This window comes from Podarcis liolepis, assembly GCF_965112155.1.
Source record: "Podarcis liolepis genome assembly, chromosome: 2".
Classification (NCBI taxonomy): Eukaryota; Metazoa; Chordata; class Lepidosauria; order Squamata; family Lacertidae; genus Podarcis; species Podarcis liolepis.
The window spans coordinates 2885857-2903348 of NC_139555.1; the positions used below are offsets into that span (position 1 = coordinate 2885857).

Consider the following 17492-nt stretch of genomic DNA (forward strand, 5'->3'; position numbering starts at 1 on the left):
ATCTTGCTTCACCACCAAGTCAGGTCTGCTGATGAAGAATCTACAACAGCCTCCTCCAACCTGGTGCCCTCCAGAGGTTCTGGACAGCAACTACCTTCCGTCACAGCCAGCATGGTCAATGGTTGGGGATGATGGGAGTTGTAATAATAACAACAATAATAATAATTTTTATTTTTACCCCGCCCTCCCCAGCCAAGGCCGGGCTCAGGGCTGCTAACAAGCAATAATAAAAACAAGTTGAATGAATGCAACTTAAAAACAAGATTAAAATACAAAAATTAAAATATTGAAACATTAAAATATTAAAATGTAGCCTCATCGCAGGAGGAGAAAGGAAAAGAAAAAAGAAAGAGGGGGAGGGAATCAAATTGGCTCCAAGCCAAAGGCCAGGCAGAACAACTCTGTCTTAAAGGCCCCTGTGAAAAGAAATCAGATCCTGCAGGGCCCTGGTCTCATGAGGCAGAGTGTTCCACCAGGCTGGAGCCAGAGCTGAAAAGGCCCTGGCTCTGGTTGAAGCTAATCTGACTTCCTTAGGGCCTGGGACCACTAGGTATTTATGGACCTTGAGGCTCTCTGTGGGGCATACCCGGAGAGGTGGTCCCGTAGGCACAAGGGTCCTAGGCCGTGAAGGGCTTTAAAGGTCAAAACCAGCACCTTAAATCTGACCCTGTACTGCACCGGGAGCACTGGGTGAATCTGCTCTCATGGCAGAGACCCCATGAGGAGCCTCGCTGCAGCATTCTGCACCCGCTGGAGTTTCTGGGACAGCTTCAAGGGCAGCCCCGCGTAGAGCGAATTACAGTAGTCAAGCCTGGAGGTGACCATCACATGGATCACTGTTGTAGAACAAACAGCTGAAGACCACTCAGTGAGAAAGCCTTTGGGAGGACACCAGGTGGCAGGTCTGGTGGTTTAATGCTAAAGAAACCAACACAGGAGAGCACAGGGTGTTTCTGGGCAGAAACGCCCTTACAAAGTCCAACGTAGCTTGAAGGTTATGAAATCCATGCTGCCTCGTGGGGCTCTGATAATGCTGGAGGAAGCAGCCAGACCTCGCCCCACCCTCACCCACAGCAAAGGCTTTTACAGGATTGTGAAATGTTGCCACAAGGTATCACCACAGATCCTTCCAAACAGCAATTCCTCCCTTTAAGGGTCATGGATCAGCCGTAGAGCACCTGTCTTGTGTGCAGAAGGCCCCTGGTTCAAGCCCCAGCGCCTCTGGGTGGGGCTGGGGGTGACCTGGGGGTGAAACCCTGGAGAGCTGCTGCCAGTCAGTGCAGATAGTACTAAGCTAGATAGACCAAAGGAGCTTTTTGTGTGTGCGTATGGCTTAGTTGAGATTCCTGCTTTGCAGGGGGTTGGACTAGATGACCCTCAGGGTCCCTTCCCATTGTATGATCCTATGTTCCTTCCATCCTTCTTTTCTTCCCTGCCTACCCTGATGTGGCCCAAAGGAAAGCAGAGCCAGATGTTGGGCACCAGCTTGGCAGAAGGAGCTGCTGGAAAGAGGTGAACAAGGCGCCTTCCAGCCGCCTTAGGGACTCCCCTCTGGATTCGGGTAGGGTTTACTCCTTAGCTGCAGATACCTAACCAGGTCTACTCAGAAGCATGTCCTACTGCATTTAATGAGGCTTACTCCCCGGTAAGCAAGGCTAAACCAGGAGCTGAATCTGAGGAGACACATTCGGACCACCAAATAAATGCAGCTCCATTAACTATGAACCCTGAACTTTGGGACCCCCTCCAAACCTTTTGTAGGGCAAATCCCATGTTTTGTAGGGCCCCCCATATGGGTAATTGACACTCAGACTGGGGGTCATAGGTATCCCCCAGAAACCCAACATTGTCCCATTCACTCCAAACTTGTGTCAAAGTTTTGTAGCAAAAACCCTGCACTCTGCAGGTCGGAGCCAACTTCTGGGGCTGAGGGGTCTTCAGTCCCCCAATAAAACATTTGAGGGGGCAGGGCCCCCCAAAGTTGATGGGCATTACCGTTCAAATGGTGTGCGTGCAGCGTGGCATGTGATATGCCCCCCTCCAATATTTTATTCAGGTTGGCACCCGTGGTAGATCCTCCCCCCCCCAAAAAAAACCCCTGAGTAATTGATACTACGTCCCCCCGGTTTGATGGATCAATTATTCAGTGGGTGGTCCTACAAAACGCGGTCTTCGCCCTACGAGAGGTTTGGAGGGTGTCCCAAATTTCGGGCTTCGTAAGTTTTGGAGCGGGAGTAAGGAGGCGGAGGAGTAAGGGACGCTTCTTAACACCTTGCAAAACGCATTCGGCTTGCAGCAAGAAGCCCTTGGATGCGATGGCCGAAGCCTTTCGAAGGCGCGGACACACCTCGGCGCCTTCCTGAGAAACCCGGCGTGGTCGCGCCGTCGCTCCTTCTTGGAAGCGAGTTGGGGGCGTCGGTTCCCGGCCGCCCCTTCGCGCGGCGCCCGGCGGAGGTGGGGCGTGTGGGCGCCGGCCAGGCCCGCCCTCGCGGCGGCCGGCACTATAAAGCGCGACGGGAGGCGAGCGCCGCCGTTCGCCCCTTGCAGCTCGCAGCGCAGTCGGCCTCCTCTTGCCCCGCCGCCGCCATGAGTTACTCCAAGTCCAGCGTCTACTCCAGCTCGTACCGGCCCGTCGGGGGCTCGGTGCGATTCGGGCCGGTGGCCAGCGCGGCCAGCGTCTACGCCGGGGCCGGCGGCTCGGGCTCGAGGATCTCCGTCTCGCGGTCGTCCAGCCTGGGCTCCAGCTACGTCGGGGGCGGCGGGGGCGGCGGCTATGGAGGCAGCGGCTTCTCGCTCTCCCTCTCGGGCTCCGGCGTGGTCCACAACGAGAAGGAGACCATGCAAGACCTGAACGACCGCCTGGCCAGCTACCTGGAGAAGGTGCGCAGCCTGGAGGCCGAGAACCGCCGGCTGGAGATCCAGATCCGAGAGCACCTGGAGAAGAAAGGGCCCAGCACCCGCGACTGGAGCCGCTACTTCGAGCTCATCGAGGACCTGAAGAATCAGGTGAGCGGGGGGGGGGCGCCCAGAGCAGCCTGCCTCCGGTACCGGAGAGGCCGGGGGCTCCGAGCGTACGTGCAGGCTGAGAACCCCTCGCCGCCCTTAATCCCCGCCAAGGCCGCAGCCCTTGAGCCAAGTTTACAGCGAGGAGTTTTGCAAAACTAAAAGATGCAAGCTTAGTAGCTCAGTAGAAAACAGCAATGAAGGAGTAGTTAAAAGTAGCCGGAACTGTTCCGGGGGTGGGAGGCACCTTGCACATGCCCCGATGCACTTTCTTCTCCGTCCATAACATAACTTTATATGTTCCAGAGCTGAGCTCCAACCTTGAAAAGAATGTAGGGTTTCAACCCAGTCGGTGTCAGGTTCAGAGAAGGTCAAGGAGACGAAGTCAGTGCCTCTCCAGAAGTGACATCGTTTGATCCCCATTAGAATTTGCCCTTTGCACATGCATCTTCCCGCCCATACAGTAATGGATCATTGCTCCATGGAATATAGAAGCTCCGCTTTGTCTGATGTGGCCAGAGGCCATTAGCTTTCGGCTTCAGCTCCCTCCCACTAGCTTACGGTGTTTTCTTTAGACAGCCACTAAGAGGCTGCCTAGTGTTAACCACAAACTGTGTTGCCAGATTTTCAAACCATCCCTGAAACTCAGCTTTTAACAGTGGTTTGATATACCAAGAGAGAGCAAACCGCAGAGAGAAACCATATCCCCTGCTAATTCGTGCATATCAAGCCACTGTTAAAGGCATAGCTACAGAAACTATTTGAAAAGTTGGCAACCCAAACGGCAAAAAAAACCCACATTGGCACAGATTGATAGTGGAGAAGAGAGAATGCCTGGAACTTAGCCGATAGTTTTTGCTCTGGGTTCAGCAAGTCTGAAATGATAATCACGAATTTGCTTCCGTTCATGAGGTCAGCAGTGCTATTCAGGATTTCATAAGCATCCACCAAAGTATTTATTTTCTACTAATTCAACTGGTAGCTTCCCTTGAAACCTCTCTGTATCCCAAGCCCCACCTTCTTGTTCATATACCAGGTATGCTAGGTGCAAAAACAGTTAACCATTTTGGGTTTTTTCTTTTAAAAAAATTGAGAATATTATTGTATGGAATATATAGGGAAGCTATACCAGTCTTGGTATGAACCAGAGCTCAGCAGCCCTTGAAACCAGGTTGTCATAATAGCAGAAAGGGTGCTTTGGGGCATGTGAGGATTGCCCTTCTTGCCCCCAAGTATACTCAGTCAATATGTGTAGGTCTTTGGATAGGATTTAAGATTCCAATAACTTGAGTGTGGTACCATGGAAGTGTGAGTTCCAGTGATTTTAATTTTTGAAATTAATCCTTGGATAGGAGAACACACCTCTACATCAGGAAAGCACTCCATTCCCAGTGGTATCCTGTTACGGGTCTAGATTTGCTGCTCTTGTATTCTGTTTAACTGCTTCCTGACAGTTCCAACAGGTGAAGTGTTTCCAATAATGTAGCTTCACATTTTGAATTTCTGCACAGGACCCATATGGAAGCAGGAGGTCCGGGGAAGGTAGCAGAGAACCCATACAAAGAGGCAGAAAACCACTCCACTTGCTCCTATCATAAACCTAGCTCTTGTTCCTTCCTAAGAGTTTCATGACCAGGAGTGATTCCTGGTTCAGTAGCTGCATGTGCATACACAGGTCAATCATGAACCAGACTATGGGCTAATCATTGCCACGTTAGCGATTGCAGGCAGCTGCAGCCCCTCCTTTCCAAGAAGGTTGGGTGTGCGGGATTCACTCTCCCCCCCTAATTCATTCCTGTAAACCCCATTGTCTTTCTGTCTTTGGGGCTAGAGTTATCCACTTCTTTTCCTCTGCCTATACTCCCTTGCACTGAGATCAGTCGTGCACTACATAGAAAGCAACTGAAGCTTTTCTTCTAACATGGAGAAGCAAGAACAGAGGGACAGGGAAAGTCTGCAGAAATCCAGGCGGTTGTGCATCTGTAAAGGCACAAAAAGCTTATTAAGGAGGGAGGAAAGAAACAGGTAGCCAATAATAAGAGTCAGTCTGGCTTACTCAGGAGGAAAAGACACTCTAACCTCCCCCCCCTCCAATACAAGTCAATCAATTTATATTTAGTCATAGGTCATAACAAGGAAGTACTATGCTGCCAAAGAAGATGGCTCAATAAAAAATACCAGGGGAGGGGAACTTGTGACCCTCCAGCTGTTGCCAGAATACAGATCCCATCATCGCTTGCCATTGGCCATGCTGGCTGGCTGGGAGTCCAGCAACAGCATCCGGACGAGACAGTGCTGTACAAAGTGAACAAGTAATTAATATCTCATGTTTTACTGCCACTGCGAGAAAAGGCATCGAATCCTAGAATTGTAATGTTGGAAGGGACCATGAGGGTCATCTAGTCCAACCCCCTGCAGTGCAGGAACCTTTTTGCCCAACCTGGGGCTGGAACCCACAACCCTGAAATCAAGAGTCTCATGCTTGACTGACTAAGCTACCAAGGTCGATACACATTTTTCAAACACGAAACAGGTTTAGGGTCTAAGGCTCTAGTTAAAACTGCCCTGGTTCTAGTTAAAACTGAGAGCTGAGGCTCCACTCCAAAAATGAGGACTTGAATGTGACATGGACAAGAAGCCACCTCAGTCGGTTTCTGTGCCTTTTACAGGGGTGGCCAAATGCAATAGAGGACAGAGCTCCTGTGCCTTTTAAAACACCAGTTAGAAGAAGGAATTGCTTGTGCCCCATATAGTTAAAGCATGTTGTTTCCCCCAGAGAATCCTTCACAGAGTTAACGATTCCCAGCCCCCTTAAGCTACAATTTCCAGGATTTTTTGGGGGGAGCTTTAAATGCATGGTGTCTACACAGCCTTAGTAGGTGTAGTTTGTCATGCAGTCAATACACCATCTGAAATTCCCATTTTAAACTACAGCTTGGGAGCAGTTTACTTGCCCACCCGCCCCATATGCCTGCCTTGCCTCTTCAATGTGCAAAGCGTGCCCTCCTGCTAGTACCACGCATAGGATATACACTCCAAGTCTGTGGGGAGTGGCACTTTCAGTGTGGCAGCACCTGTTTGTGCTGTGTTGTCTAGCACTTGCGGATCCTTTGAATAAGCAGTTTATAGATAAGGGGAGCACTGAAATGTACAGATCTTGTTCTGGTCCCCACCGCTGCATGAATGTGCAAAATCCACATGCAAAGCTTCATCCTAACATGCACATGTAGCAGTGGGTGAAAAGGCTTCTGAACCTTTCAATTTCCTTCATGCCCTGTGACTTCTGGGAAACTGGAACCTTGTGAGGCGGGAAACCAACACCCAGAGGCTATAGCAGTTGGGTTCAAAGGACAATTGTGTGCTGGGAAGAATGACTGAGGGTAGATTAATTATAAAAAAATATGTTTGTTCTCGTGAGTCATGTATAGTCAATCAGCAAACAAAAGGATAACAGTGGAAACTACTTTAGCACCTGGAGAGAGCAGGTGAATGGGACAAAAGGGAAAGGGGCTGGGTTAGAGGCCACAGGTGCAGAAGATGAAAGAGGTGCAGGGAAGGTCTCCTGGGAAAGCTCAAGGAGGAGGGATGCATTTCCAGAAGCAATGCCCCTTCCCCAAAACACAAGGAGAGAGCAAGTTTCCTTAAAAAAACAAAAAAAAACAAAATCAAAACCAGGCTTCTATGCCAGGCATGGGCAGCATTTGCATTTGTGAGGCCACCATGGGACATTTGCAGCCTTACATGTTCTCCAGGCAGCTGCTGACAGGATGGTGGTGAAACCAGAGCACATTTAAGTCCCTCATAGTTTACACCTCAAGGTATGGTTGCCTGGAGCACACCCAATGGCCAGAGAGCTTATCCTCACAACCTTCCCTGTTACCTGTTCCTGCTAAGAACAAAGGGCTTCTTTAAACAAGCAGGATTTCCTACAGAGAAGAAGCAGGGCCCTTTTCACATGAGAGGCAGAGAGGGAAAGGCCAAGAGTCACTGAATTTAAAGAATCAGTCACAGAACTGCAGTGAAGTAGAATCTATGCTTTGGGGATCCATCAACATCCAAGATTACAGGTGGGGTACGATGCATCGTGTTGGGAAGGCAAGGAAACCGTTTTGTCCTTGTGCTTCTACTTGCAAAGGAAAGAAGGTGATAGTCTCACCCACTTTCTTAACTTGAGAGGTGTCCCTTTAAGAATCTCTCCTCCTCTTGTTGCCTTGGGAACTGGGAAGGTGAATTGCACCTGTGTTGGCTTAAGCAAACAATAGGATCTGTGTAGGCTGGCAGGAAATCAGTAGATTCAGGTTGCATTAGCCTTCACTAGACCAGAAACAAAGAGGAAGTTGGCAGTCCTTGGCATAAGGCTGGGAAAATAATTTTTGAGTGACACCAACTTACTCCAAGATCAGTTGGCTTAAGGATGAGGGTTGCCAACTTTTATTTCAGCCCCTGCTCCTCTTCCTTTGAACAGCACCCCAGTTTGCAGATGTTAGCAGGTGATGCTTGCCTTGATGATGAAACTTGAAAGTTTATTCGGCTCAAGCTGCTGTTGGAGGAGCAATGACTGGTTGTGCCCTTTTTTCTGGACAATTGACAACTCTTCTAAAGGCTGGTAAATGTCTTTCACACACTACATTAATTACTAAGTTTTGTGCTTCCTTTCTGTCCTCAGATCTTTGACCAGACAGTGGATAACGCTCGCATTGTTCTGCAGATTGACAATGCCAGGTTGGCTGCTGATGACTTCCGTGTAAAGTGAGTGGATTTTCTTCTTGTTGGTCCTGTTTGGTCCTGGGATCCCTCCAGAGGCCCATCTCTATAGAACATGAGACTCAGGGTTATGGGTTCAAGTCCCACATTGGGCATTGCAGGGAGTTGGACTAGATGACCCCCGTGTTCCCTTCCTTCCATGATTTTATCATTTTGGGACCTTAGGGCCGTCTTTCCCAACACCTTTCCCCAGATGTTGGTCTACAATTTTCATCATCCAAATTCAGTAAGGTCAATGGTCAGGGATAAGGTGAATTGTGGTCCCACATCTGGGGACCCAAGGCTGAGAAAGACTGCCTTGGGGTGTAAAGTATCACTATCTCTATATGTGTGTCATTTCATATTTTTATGTTGTAAACTGCCCTGTGATCTTTGGATGAAGGGCAGTATATTAATTTAATTAATGATGATGGTATCCATAGTTAGAGCAAAAGCAGCAGCCTCTAACTCTTCTTTTTCCATGGGGCGGTAGGCATGTATAAAGCCTACAGATATCAGAAAGGGAGGAACACAAAGGCCAGTGGGTCTCCTCCATCCCTGCCTACGTGATGTTGTGCAGGACTCTGGTTTGCTTCCAGAGCACCTTGCATCCTGGTTCCAGTGGTAATTTCTGTCTCCAGTGGAATGAGGCCATTTGAGTGGCAAGCAATATCAGGCAGATGGGGGTCACCTGCTAGGCCCTTTCTATGTGTTCCCTCTTAACCGTCCATAGCTGCCAAAAAACAGAGTGGAGGGCATTTAAGTGGGGAAGGCCTAAATCCATACAGTCGTTGGATGACACTGGGGTTTCAATGGCTAGCCATGCATCTGTCCAGACAAAGGAAGGCATAAACTCATTCACTGGGCTGAGAAGACTTTGGGTAATCCTGTAAAGTCAGGGTTTAAAGGAACCAGGCACTGAGTGGGTGGGAGAACTGTTGTTGGACTCCCACCCCGCCAGCCCCCCAAAGCATAACCAATGTTCTTGATGGGCACTGTAATCCAGCAATATCTGGAAGGCCCCACTCCTGACCCACAAGTATTCCAGAGTGCTTAAAAAAAAAATCTGTAAATTTTGTGCCAAGAATAGATTAATCCCCCAACCTGCATATGTTATGCACATTCAACAAATTTGCACAATTTCTCTCAATTCTGCAAAATTTGTTCACTATTTTATTTAGCATTTTGCATGCATGAATTTATTCTGGTTTTGCTAATCCCAGAAGAGGGACAAGGAGCAGTATAAAGCACCAAAGATCCACCCTTAACCAATGGAGATCTTACCCAGCAACCTCTTTGGCCTCTAAACTGTCAGCAGGCATTACATGTTTTCAAGCGTATGTTTAGAGTCAATAAGGGCTAGAAACTTCAAAATAAAAATCAAGAAGCCGAATTCTTCATTCACCTGCACTTTTTGTGCATTTACCTAGGATCATTCACGGCATGTGCACACCCCTGCTTCTTACACTCTGAATCCCCCCATCACCAGTGTGCACATCTGTTTGCAAACTGATTATTGTGAAGACCTCATTCCTTCTTCCCTGTCACCCAGGTTTGAGGCTGAGCTGGCCATTCGTCAGTCTGTGGAGAGTGACATTAATGGCCTCCGCAAAGTCATTGATGATACCAATATGAGCCGCCTTCAGCTGGAAGGTGACATTGAGGCCCTCAAAGAAGAACTGATCTTCCTGAAGAAGAACCACCAAGATGTAAGTCTCTACTGTGGTCACTGGGCAGAGACAAGATGGAGTTGGCAGGAGCAATAGTTTGATGGGAGATACTGACTGGGGCCTGTCATGAATGGAATCAATGGCTTTGCACATTTGGGACACACAGCAGCTTCAGAGTCTGTGCTCATTTTATGCCTCCTCTTCCCTTGCTAGGAAGTCAATGCGCTACAGTCCCAGATTGCCAACTCAGGACTGACAGTAGAAGTAGATGCTCCCAAGTCACAGGATCTGGGCAAGATAATGGCTGAAATCCGGGCACAGTATGACACCTTGGCTCAGAAGAACCTTGAGGATTTGGACAAGTACTGGAGCCAGCAGGTGAGCAGAATAACTTTTGCAGCTTGATCCTAACTTTTGCCCCCATAGCATTTCAGGGTTTTTACAATTAGAGAGAGGTTACTGTCCCCAGAACTATAACCCTGACTGTCCTCATGAAGAATAATGTTTCTTCCCACCTTTCCATTAGATCACTGAGAGCACCGTCATGATCACCCAGAATACCAAGGAGATTGAGACTGGCCGTGCTACTGTCACTGAGTTGCGCCGCAACGTCCAAACACTGGAAATTGAGCTGGAGTCTCTGCGCAACGTGGTATGATCTTCACCTATCATTCCAAATATTGCAGGGGTAGGGAGCCTCAGTCCAGGCAGCTATGTGGCCCTTTGGACATCTCTGCCTGGCTCTTGGGAATCTGCCCAGACCAAGCCCCCTCATCTTTCCCTCCTCTAGTGATATTTACCAGGCTGGAATGTGTGATAATAGCTGTTCCTTGCCTGGATGGCGGTGGGGGTGGGTGTCTGGCCAAACCCCCAGATGTGACCACCTTGGAAGGTTGCCCAGAAAGGAATATGGCCTTTGGGCTGAAAGGGGCCCCCGTTCCTGAGCATAGTAATATAGTAATGTAGCGCTTGTTTGTTTGTGGTGCCTTGTTAGTGTTTTAAGTTTGTATTGAGAGAGAGGCACTCTGCATGGAATTATTCGTAAAGCAAAGGTGCAGCCTGTTCCTGAAACGGAGGCAATATATGGAGTGTATGGGATGGAAATACCACCTAAGGACAATCAAAGTGTTGTTGGCTTAGCAAGCAATGACCCGGATCCCCAATCCTGTCCCCTTTTTTATTCTCTCTACAGAAAGCCAACCTGGAAGGAAACCTCCTTGAAGTGGAGAGCCGCTACGGCATGCAGATGGAGCACCTCAATGGGCTATTGATGCGGACCGAGGCCGAACTGGCACAGATGCGGAGCGATGTCCAGCGCCAGGCAGAGGAATATCAGGCTCTGCTGAACATCAAAGACAAGCTGGAGGCTGAGATCAATACCTACAGAACCCTGCTGGAGGGCGGAGATGAGTTCAAGTGAGCTTTTCATTCTTTCATCTTTCTGGGGCAAAAACACAGGACTGGTCATCTGGGCTCTCCCAAGCTAGACACAGATGTTCTATAGATGACCATAGCTCTGGTGTATGTGGCCCTTTCCCTGCTCTTTCTCTGTAAGCTCTGGAACGTCATTTCCCAATCTTGGAGGGGAAACTGCTTCTAGTCACAATGGCTATATGCTACCTTCGGGATCAGAAACCCCTCGATGCCTCCAGCTGCCAGGCATGGGGGAACAATGGCAGGAGAGGGCTATTGTACTCTGTCTTGCTTTTGGGCTTCCTGTAGGTACCTGGTTGGCCAATGAGGATGAGAGAGGATGCTGGACTTGATAAGCCTTGGGTCTGCTTCAGCAGGGCTCTTAATGTTCTTTTAAAGTGTGTGTCTTGACTGAATTAGGATAGAAGGTGTGATGCTCACTAATGCCAGAGGAGATTTACTTTTACAGTACTTAAGAGTAGACCTGTTAAGTGGAAGCCACAGGTCAGTCTTAGCAACTTGAGATGAACCTTGTGCACAGTTCTATTCTTAAGTTCTAGGACATCCTTTCATGATGGACAAATTCCAGACTCCCAAGTACACTTGCCGAAATGGATTGTCACTGGTCCTGGTCTTGCGACCCCTAGGCCCATGAGGCTTCAGGTTGGGCTGCTTAAACCACCTTAAGTTGGCTTAAGATGACTGGATTTCCCCAGGAGGTAACAAGGAACTGGCAGCAGTGTCTCATGTTCATTGTCGGTGTCTTCTGTCTCTCTTCAGCCTGAAAGATGCATTACTGGAAAGCACCATGCAAACTACTCAGAAGATCCACACCACCAAGATCATTGATGGCAAGGTGGTGTCGGAGACGAGCGAAAGCAAAGTGATGAAGCGTTGATCCCACCTGCTGTGTGGCAAGGATTGTCACCCGGTGCAGCTAACGTTGCGCACCTTTTGTTCCAGAGCTGGAGGGTTCCGGGGAGGGACTGGGGTGGGTCTTAATGGAATTCAATAAAGAAATGTTATTAAAAGAAGTGGTGTGGTTTGTATGCCTATTTGTCTACTTTGCAGAGCCCCCTCCCTCCCTCGGTCCTGACCCTGGGAATCCTCCTGCAAGTGGTTTCTGTATTCAGTGGCTTTGCACATGGTGTGCCTTGGAACAGGACACCCCTGTGCCTTGCAGTGGATACCGAGGCATGTTCTAAGATGCTCACTCTGATGCCTGTTGGGCTTTTTGCCACTTGTGAGACAGAAAATGCATCTTAACACAAATGGATTTTCTAGAATAAGGGGAAATCTGGTTTAAATGTTTAAAGAATGACCATGACAATGCATGGATGCACGCCATAAGTTTCTGCAGCCCATAAAAGCTTATGTTGTAATAAGCAATCTACAGCAGCTGCATTAAGTGACCCTTGGTTGCCAACACGCCCAGGAAGGCAGCGTCAGGCCCTCTGATGAATGGAATATCGGTTTACTTACTGGGAGCGAAACACTCCTTTGCAAATATTTGTTTGCAGGGAGAGGGCCATTTCCAGGAAAGGGATCCAGCCATAAAAGATTGCGCAACTTGCCTGCCAAGCCCCTACCTTTGAGGCTGCCCCACCCAAGGAAGCTGAAGTGTTACCCACCCCTGTTCATTACTAGGGGATTTCTATAGCAAGAGAGACGGGGACCAAAGTCCTGGGTCTTGTGCTGAACCTTGGCTCGCCTGTCCTTCACCCCTTATAAAAACCAACCACTATATAGTACTGCAAAGTGCAAGTGTTGAGACTCCAGACAACCACCATTTTAATTCCCAAACCTATGTTTTAAGAAACTCTTTCATGTCACAGGCCTGTGTCCCAAGTGCTTTAAGTACTGTTAGGAATTTGTGGGCTGGGGGGAAGTCCTGGGCACCAGAGACCACTTAGCAGTGTAAAAATGCAGGCTGAATCTGCTCCCTGCAAGGAACTGCTTGGGGAGAAGAACCACCATGTAGTACAAAGGAAGGTAATGGCCCATTGGCACAAACAGTACCTCCTCCCATGAGGGGCTGGTGAGCAGAGACAAAAGCCAGGTTTAGGCTTTCCGTGTTCCATAATGGAAGCTGGGAGGAGGGGGGGGCCAGGTTACAGGGGGTGTGATGTCACACAGGAAAAAGGTGTCCTTTTAAAACTGAAGTTTGGAGGAAAGTGCAGAGCTGCCTGGGAGAGGCTGCATGCAGAGACTGGGAGCATGGCTGGCTTCTGGTCTGGACCCAAGCTTGCTGAAGTTCAGGGAGAAGCAACAAGAGACACTCGGGGTGTAATGTTCTGCGCTTCCACCATCAAAAATCAGATGTAAATCAACCATATTTCTTAAAAACACTGCAGACTCTGCCATGCCTCATTCCAAACCCTGGTTTCCCAGATAATCCTTCAACATGCAAACCACTATACCAACACTGGCTCCTGGGTGTGTCATCTTCAGTCTTGGAAGAAATGGTACTTCACAAGTTCTCAGGTATTGGATTCTTACAGAAATCTACAATCTATAGGCAATCAATGCCCCAAGGCATAGAGCTGAATCATTTGCTAGGAATGGACAATATTGCTGTTAGTCAGCCCCTCTAACATTGCCCTTGTATTCCTCAGCATCAAGGGCAACAGCTTTTCCTGCATGAGTTCACTGTATGGAATGTTTTTGAAACAAGGTGGACTTTGAATTTTATTGTCGGGAATGGAGGGACTATCTGGAGAAATGTGTATGTTGGCAGAGTGTCCAATTACTGCGAAATGTGCAAGGCTCAGGCAGACTCTTGCCAAATAGGGAATTGGATGCCCTAAGCTTCCAAGGTAGAGGGAGGAGCTTGAAGCCAGTTGGACAGAACAGAGATCACCCTACAGCTGTGTGTGTGTGACAACAAAAGAAAATCACCTGGGAGATAGCCTTGAGTAGAGAAGATTAGTAACTCAGATTGCCATGGAAAATGCATATATAAGCAAAAGCCCCTTGTTGCTGCCTTATCTTTAAATACAAGCCTGGGGCTGTTTGCAACCCAGACACAGATAAGAGGAAGTCTGTGTGGAGAAATGGATTAACTCCCACCCCTTGGATGTCTTTGGGTAACTTGTTAGTTCATCTCACTACAAAAAACAGCCCAACCCAGAGATCTGAACCTGCAGCAGTGGAGCACATTGTGCAACTGTGCTTGCTTGGGGACCCAACAGGTGGCTAGCACTATCAGTGTGGCTCCACAAGTCACCTATTTTGTGACATGTTCTCCCTCTGTCCTCCAAGAGGTGACTGATGCTTACAGCAGCTCACTGGTGCTGCATGTCCAGTCCTGATTCAGTGATAAAAAGCTCAAAAAAACCTCATATAGTTCAGAAAAGCTAATAATAATAATAATAATAATAATAATAATAATAATAATAATAATTTATACCCCGCCCTCCCCGGCCAGGGCTGGGGAGCCTGTGGCCCTCCAGATACTGTTGGACTCTCATCAGCCCAACCAGCATGGCCAGTGGTTAGGGATGGTGGGAGTTGGACTCTGGCAACTGCTAGAGGGCCACAGCTTCCCCACAACTGGCTTTCACCATAATAAATGTGTTCCATAGCACTCTAATCGTTTTATCTTGCTCTGTAACAGACTAGGGCCTCACCCACACTTCCACTTGCCCTATCCTTTCTAGGTGTGGGTCCAAAAGGTTTTGCCTTTGCTCTACTGCTTTCTCCTGGAAAACCAACTTTTTAGCACTAAATTGGAGCAAACATTAATCCAGAGAAAACGCAATCGACCTTTGCTCCAACTCAGGCATAAAGGTCGGCTTTTCTGGGGGAAAGTAACGGGATAAACAGAAGTGAGGATCAGACCTAATATTGCCCACCCTACACTGAAGAATAATATTTGTTTGACTTAATGGCTTCTCTATGCTACAAAAGACACAAAGATCATTGCATCTGAGTGTGGGGGGAAATTATTGCCCTGGGAGCCCGCTAAATAATTTAACCTGGCTCTCTTGACGCCTTCCTTCTGAGTTCTGCATTTTTGGGAGGATAAATTTTGTAGAAGGGGCTGCTACCAGGCATACACATGCCAAGGGCCAAAGGATTACTTAAACAAAGCAATCTTTGTGGAGATACAACTAATATCCCTTAGATAAAGTTTCACCGCTCTTCACTGGCTCCAGGAACCTTTAGCAGTGCCCATTCTGGACACTATTTGGAGATTAGAATGACCCTGGAGGATAATGACACAACCCTTTAACAACCAACTCATACTTGGGGCCCATCCAGACTCTGGCTTTGTACAGCCCCGGGGCCAGCCCAGAGGCTTCAGGGAGCTAAGTAGTCGACCCCGGAAGCTTCAACAACTCACACCCACATGCTTCTTTTTCTCTGAAAATCTGTGTCAATATTTAAAAGGACGGGTCTACCATTATCACATATAATAGGGATGGGGAACCTGTGGCACTTCAGATGTTGTTCGACTACAACTACCATCATCCAGTGCCAGATTTAGGGTGGTGCAGGCACTTACCCCACACAGGGCTCTGAACCAAGGAGGCGCAAAACTGAGAAGATCCATAATTGAGAAGATCCATTTGGAAGTGCCAAATTTTGGCCTCGCACAGGGTGCCATGGTCATCCCTGGCCACTTGCCATCCTGGCTGCAGCTGATGGGAATGGAATTCAACAACATGTGGTGTCATATACCTTGGGCCCAAGCCTTTCTTATGAGCTATCTGACACATACATGAATGGCTGCAATACAGATTTAACAAGGCAGAAAATTAAGGCCCATGGAGGAAGACAGATTTGCAATTCTACTTCAATGGACACACACTTTTTCTGTCACCTGTGTGTTCTGTTTAAAGAACAACATTGTTTGGTTCTGCGTTGCCACAGGGTCTTGTATTCCTTACATTTGGCACACTGGAAAAAGTACAGTTGGTACCTCCCTGAGCAGTAGCTTTAGGAGGGGTTGCCGCACTAATGGGTCAGGTTAGTAAGCCCAACCCGATAGGCCAGTGACACCCTCCTGAAATTAATCTCTGCCACATCACCTGGAGAGGAGCAACCAACTCTCAATTCTATGACTCTTGCTGACCTTCACAGCAGCATAAGCCTCACTTTTGGAGAGAGTTAATGCTAATCAGCTCAGCCAGGTGACTGTCACAAATATTCTGATTGTAATTAACACAATTTCCAAGGGATGCCCGTGTGCCCTTGGGCTGGCCGAGAGGGAAGGGGAGAGCGCTGCTGCCACCCCCACCCCATCAGCCTTTCCGTTGGGCTCGGGAGAAGAAGGGAGCTGCAGAGGCAGCTTTCCTGGCAACAACCCAGCACCGCTTTGCCGGAGCTTCACTCCCAAGCCAAGCCTGACCTGGGGTGGGAGAGGAGGAGAAGTGGCGGCAGCATCGCCCTACCAATCAGCCCAATGGGATTGAGCGGAAGGGCGTTTGCCTGCCCTGCTGCATCTTGCTCATGTCGCCTTCTGTGCCTGCCCACCTGCGGCGCCAGGGAGACACACTCCACTGCTGTTGCCAGCACTGCTGAGAGTGCTTGTTTGTTTTTTAAGGGAAACCTGGGGCAGGTGTCATCTGTAGGCTCTGCTATAGTGCTGGTGCCCTAACAGCACTATAGCACCACATGAGCAGCTTGCAAATGAACACTGCTATGCCTCTGCATATGGAGGACATTTATATGGCTATAGGATCTGGGTGCCAGAGAACCCATAATTCTTGGATTTAGTAAGTTAGAATTAATCACGATTTGACTAAACTGGGCCACACATGGAAACCCCTGCATTTAGTTTATGGGTGGGGGTCATGGAAGAACAAAGGTGACCCACCATTAACCTTTTAAGTAGGCCATTGACAGAGACTTTTTGGGTTCACAGAAAATGGGAGAGCCCCACCCTGTGGTGGGAGATTGTGGAGAGAAAAGGCCAGAATTTAATTTCAGGAGGGACAGAATGGAAGTGGCTGATGTGGTAAGCAAGCAGGAAAAAAGTGTCACTTTTGCAAGCTGGAGAGGGGGGCCCAGAGGAGGAGGCAGACAGTCTGTTTTATGCTGCAGAGAGGATCAGACACATTTGGGTTTTCTTGGAATCTAAGGCTGCAGCAATGGGAGAAACAGGACACTCTTGGGATCTGAATGGCCTCTCCACCCAGACACAGGTTGTATATACAGTATGTGGTAGTAAATCATATAGGGACATGGGTGCCACAGAGCCTAGGGCTTGCCGATCAGAAGGTTGGTGGTTCGAATCCCCACAACGGGGTGAGCTCCCATTGTTCGGTCCCAACTCCTGCCAACCTAGCAGTTTGAAAGCACTGCTTTCAAAGTGCAAGTAGATAAATAGGTACCGCTCCGGGGGGAAGGTAAATGGTGTTTCTGTGCGCTGCTCTGGTTCGCCAGAAGCGGCTTAGTCATGCTGGCCACATGACCCGGAAGCTGTCTGCGGACAAATGCCGGCTCCCTTGGCCTATAGAACGAGATGAGCGCGCAACCCCAGAGTCGTCCACAACTGGACCAAATGGTCAGGGGTACCTTTACCTTTTAAGTAAATCATATACCATAAAGACAACACAGACTCCGCTGTGTTTCATTGTCCCAAAAGAGAACACACCTGGAAAGCATGCCTACAACTCATGGAATTTTGCCCTGCTTGTGGAGATTGGGGAGGTGTGT

At 48.6% G+C, this 17492-nt stretch overlaps 1 protein-coding gene across 1 annotated transcript; it reads left to right on the forward strand.

Moving 5' to 3' along the window:
• Positions 1-1496: 1496 nt before the first annotated feature.
• On the forward strand, positions 1497-11863 carry KRT18 (keratin 18). Its single transcript, XM_083486685.1, has 7 exons — positions 1497-3006; positions 7670-7752; positions 9299-9455; positions 9630-9794; positions 9943-10068; positions 10609-10832; positions 11610-11863. The coding sequence occupies exons 1-7, from the start codon at positions 2311-2313 to the stop codon at positions 11725-11727; spliced, it is 1569 nt and encodes a 522-aa protein (XP_083342811.1). The 5' UTR covers positions 1497-2310; the 3' UTR covers positions 11728-11863.
• Positions 11864-17492: the final 5629 nt, after the last annotated feature.

Excerpts from the sequence above, each read along its gene's own strand:
- KRT18 (XM_083486685.1), top strand. The coding sequence starts at position 2,311 with ATGCGATGGCCGAAGCCTTTCGAAGGCGCGGACACACCTCGGCGCCTT. Across the intron at positions 9,795-9,942 it reads ACAAGTACTGGAGCCAGCAG|ATCACTGAGAGCACCGTCAT; the intron begins GTGAGCAGAATA and ends CCTTTCCATTAG. Across the intron at positions 10,833-11,609 it reads GAGGGCGGAGATGAGTTCAA|CCTGAAAGATGCATTACTGG; the intron begins GTGAGCTTTTCA and ends GTCTCTCTTCAG.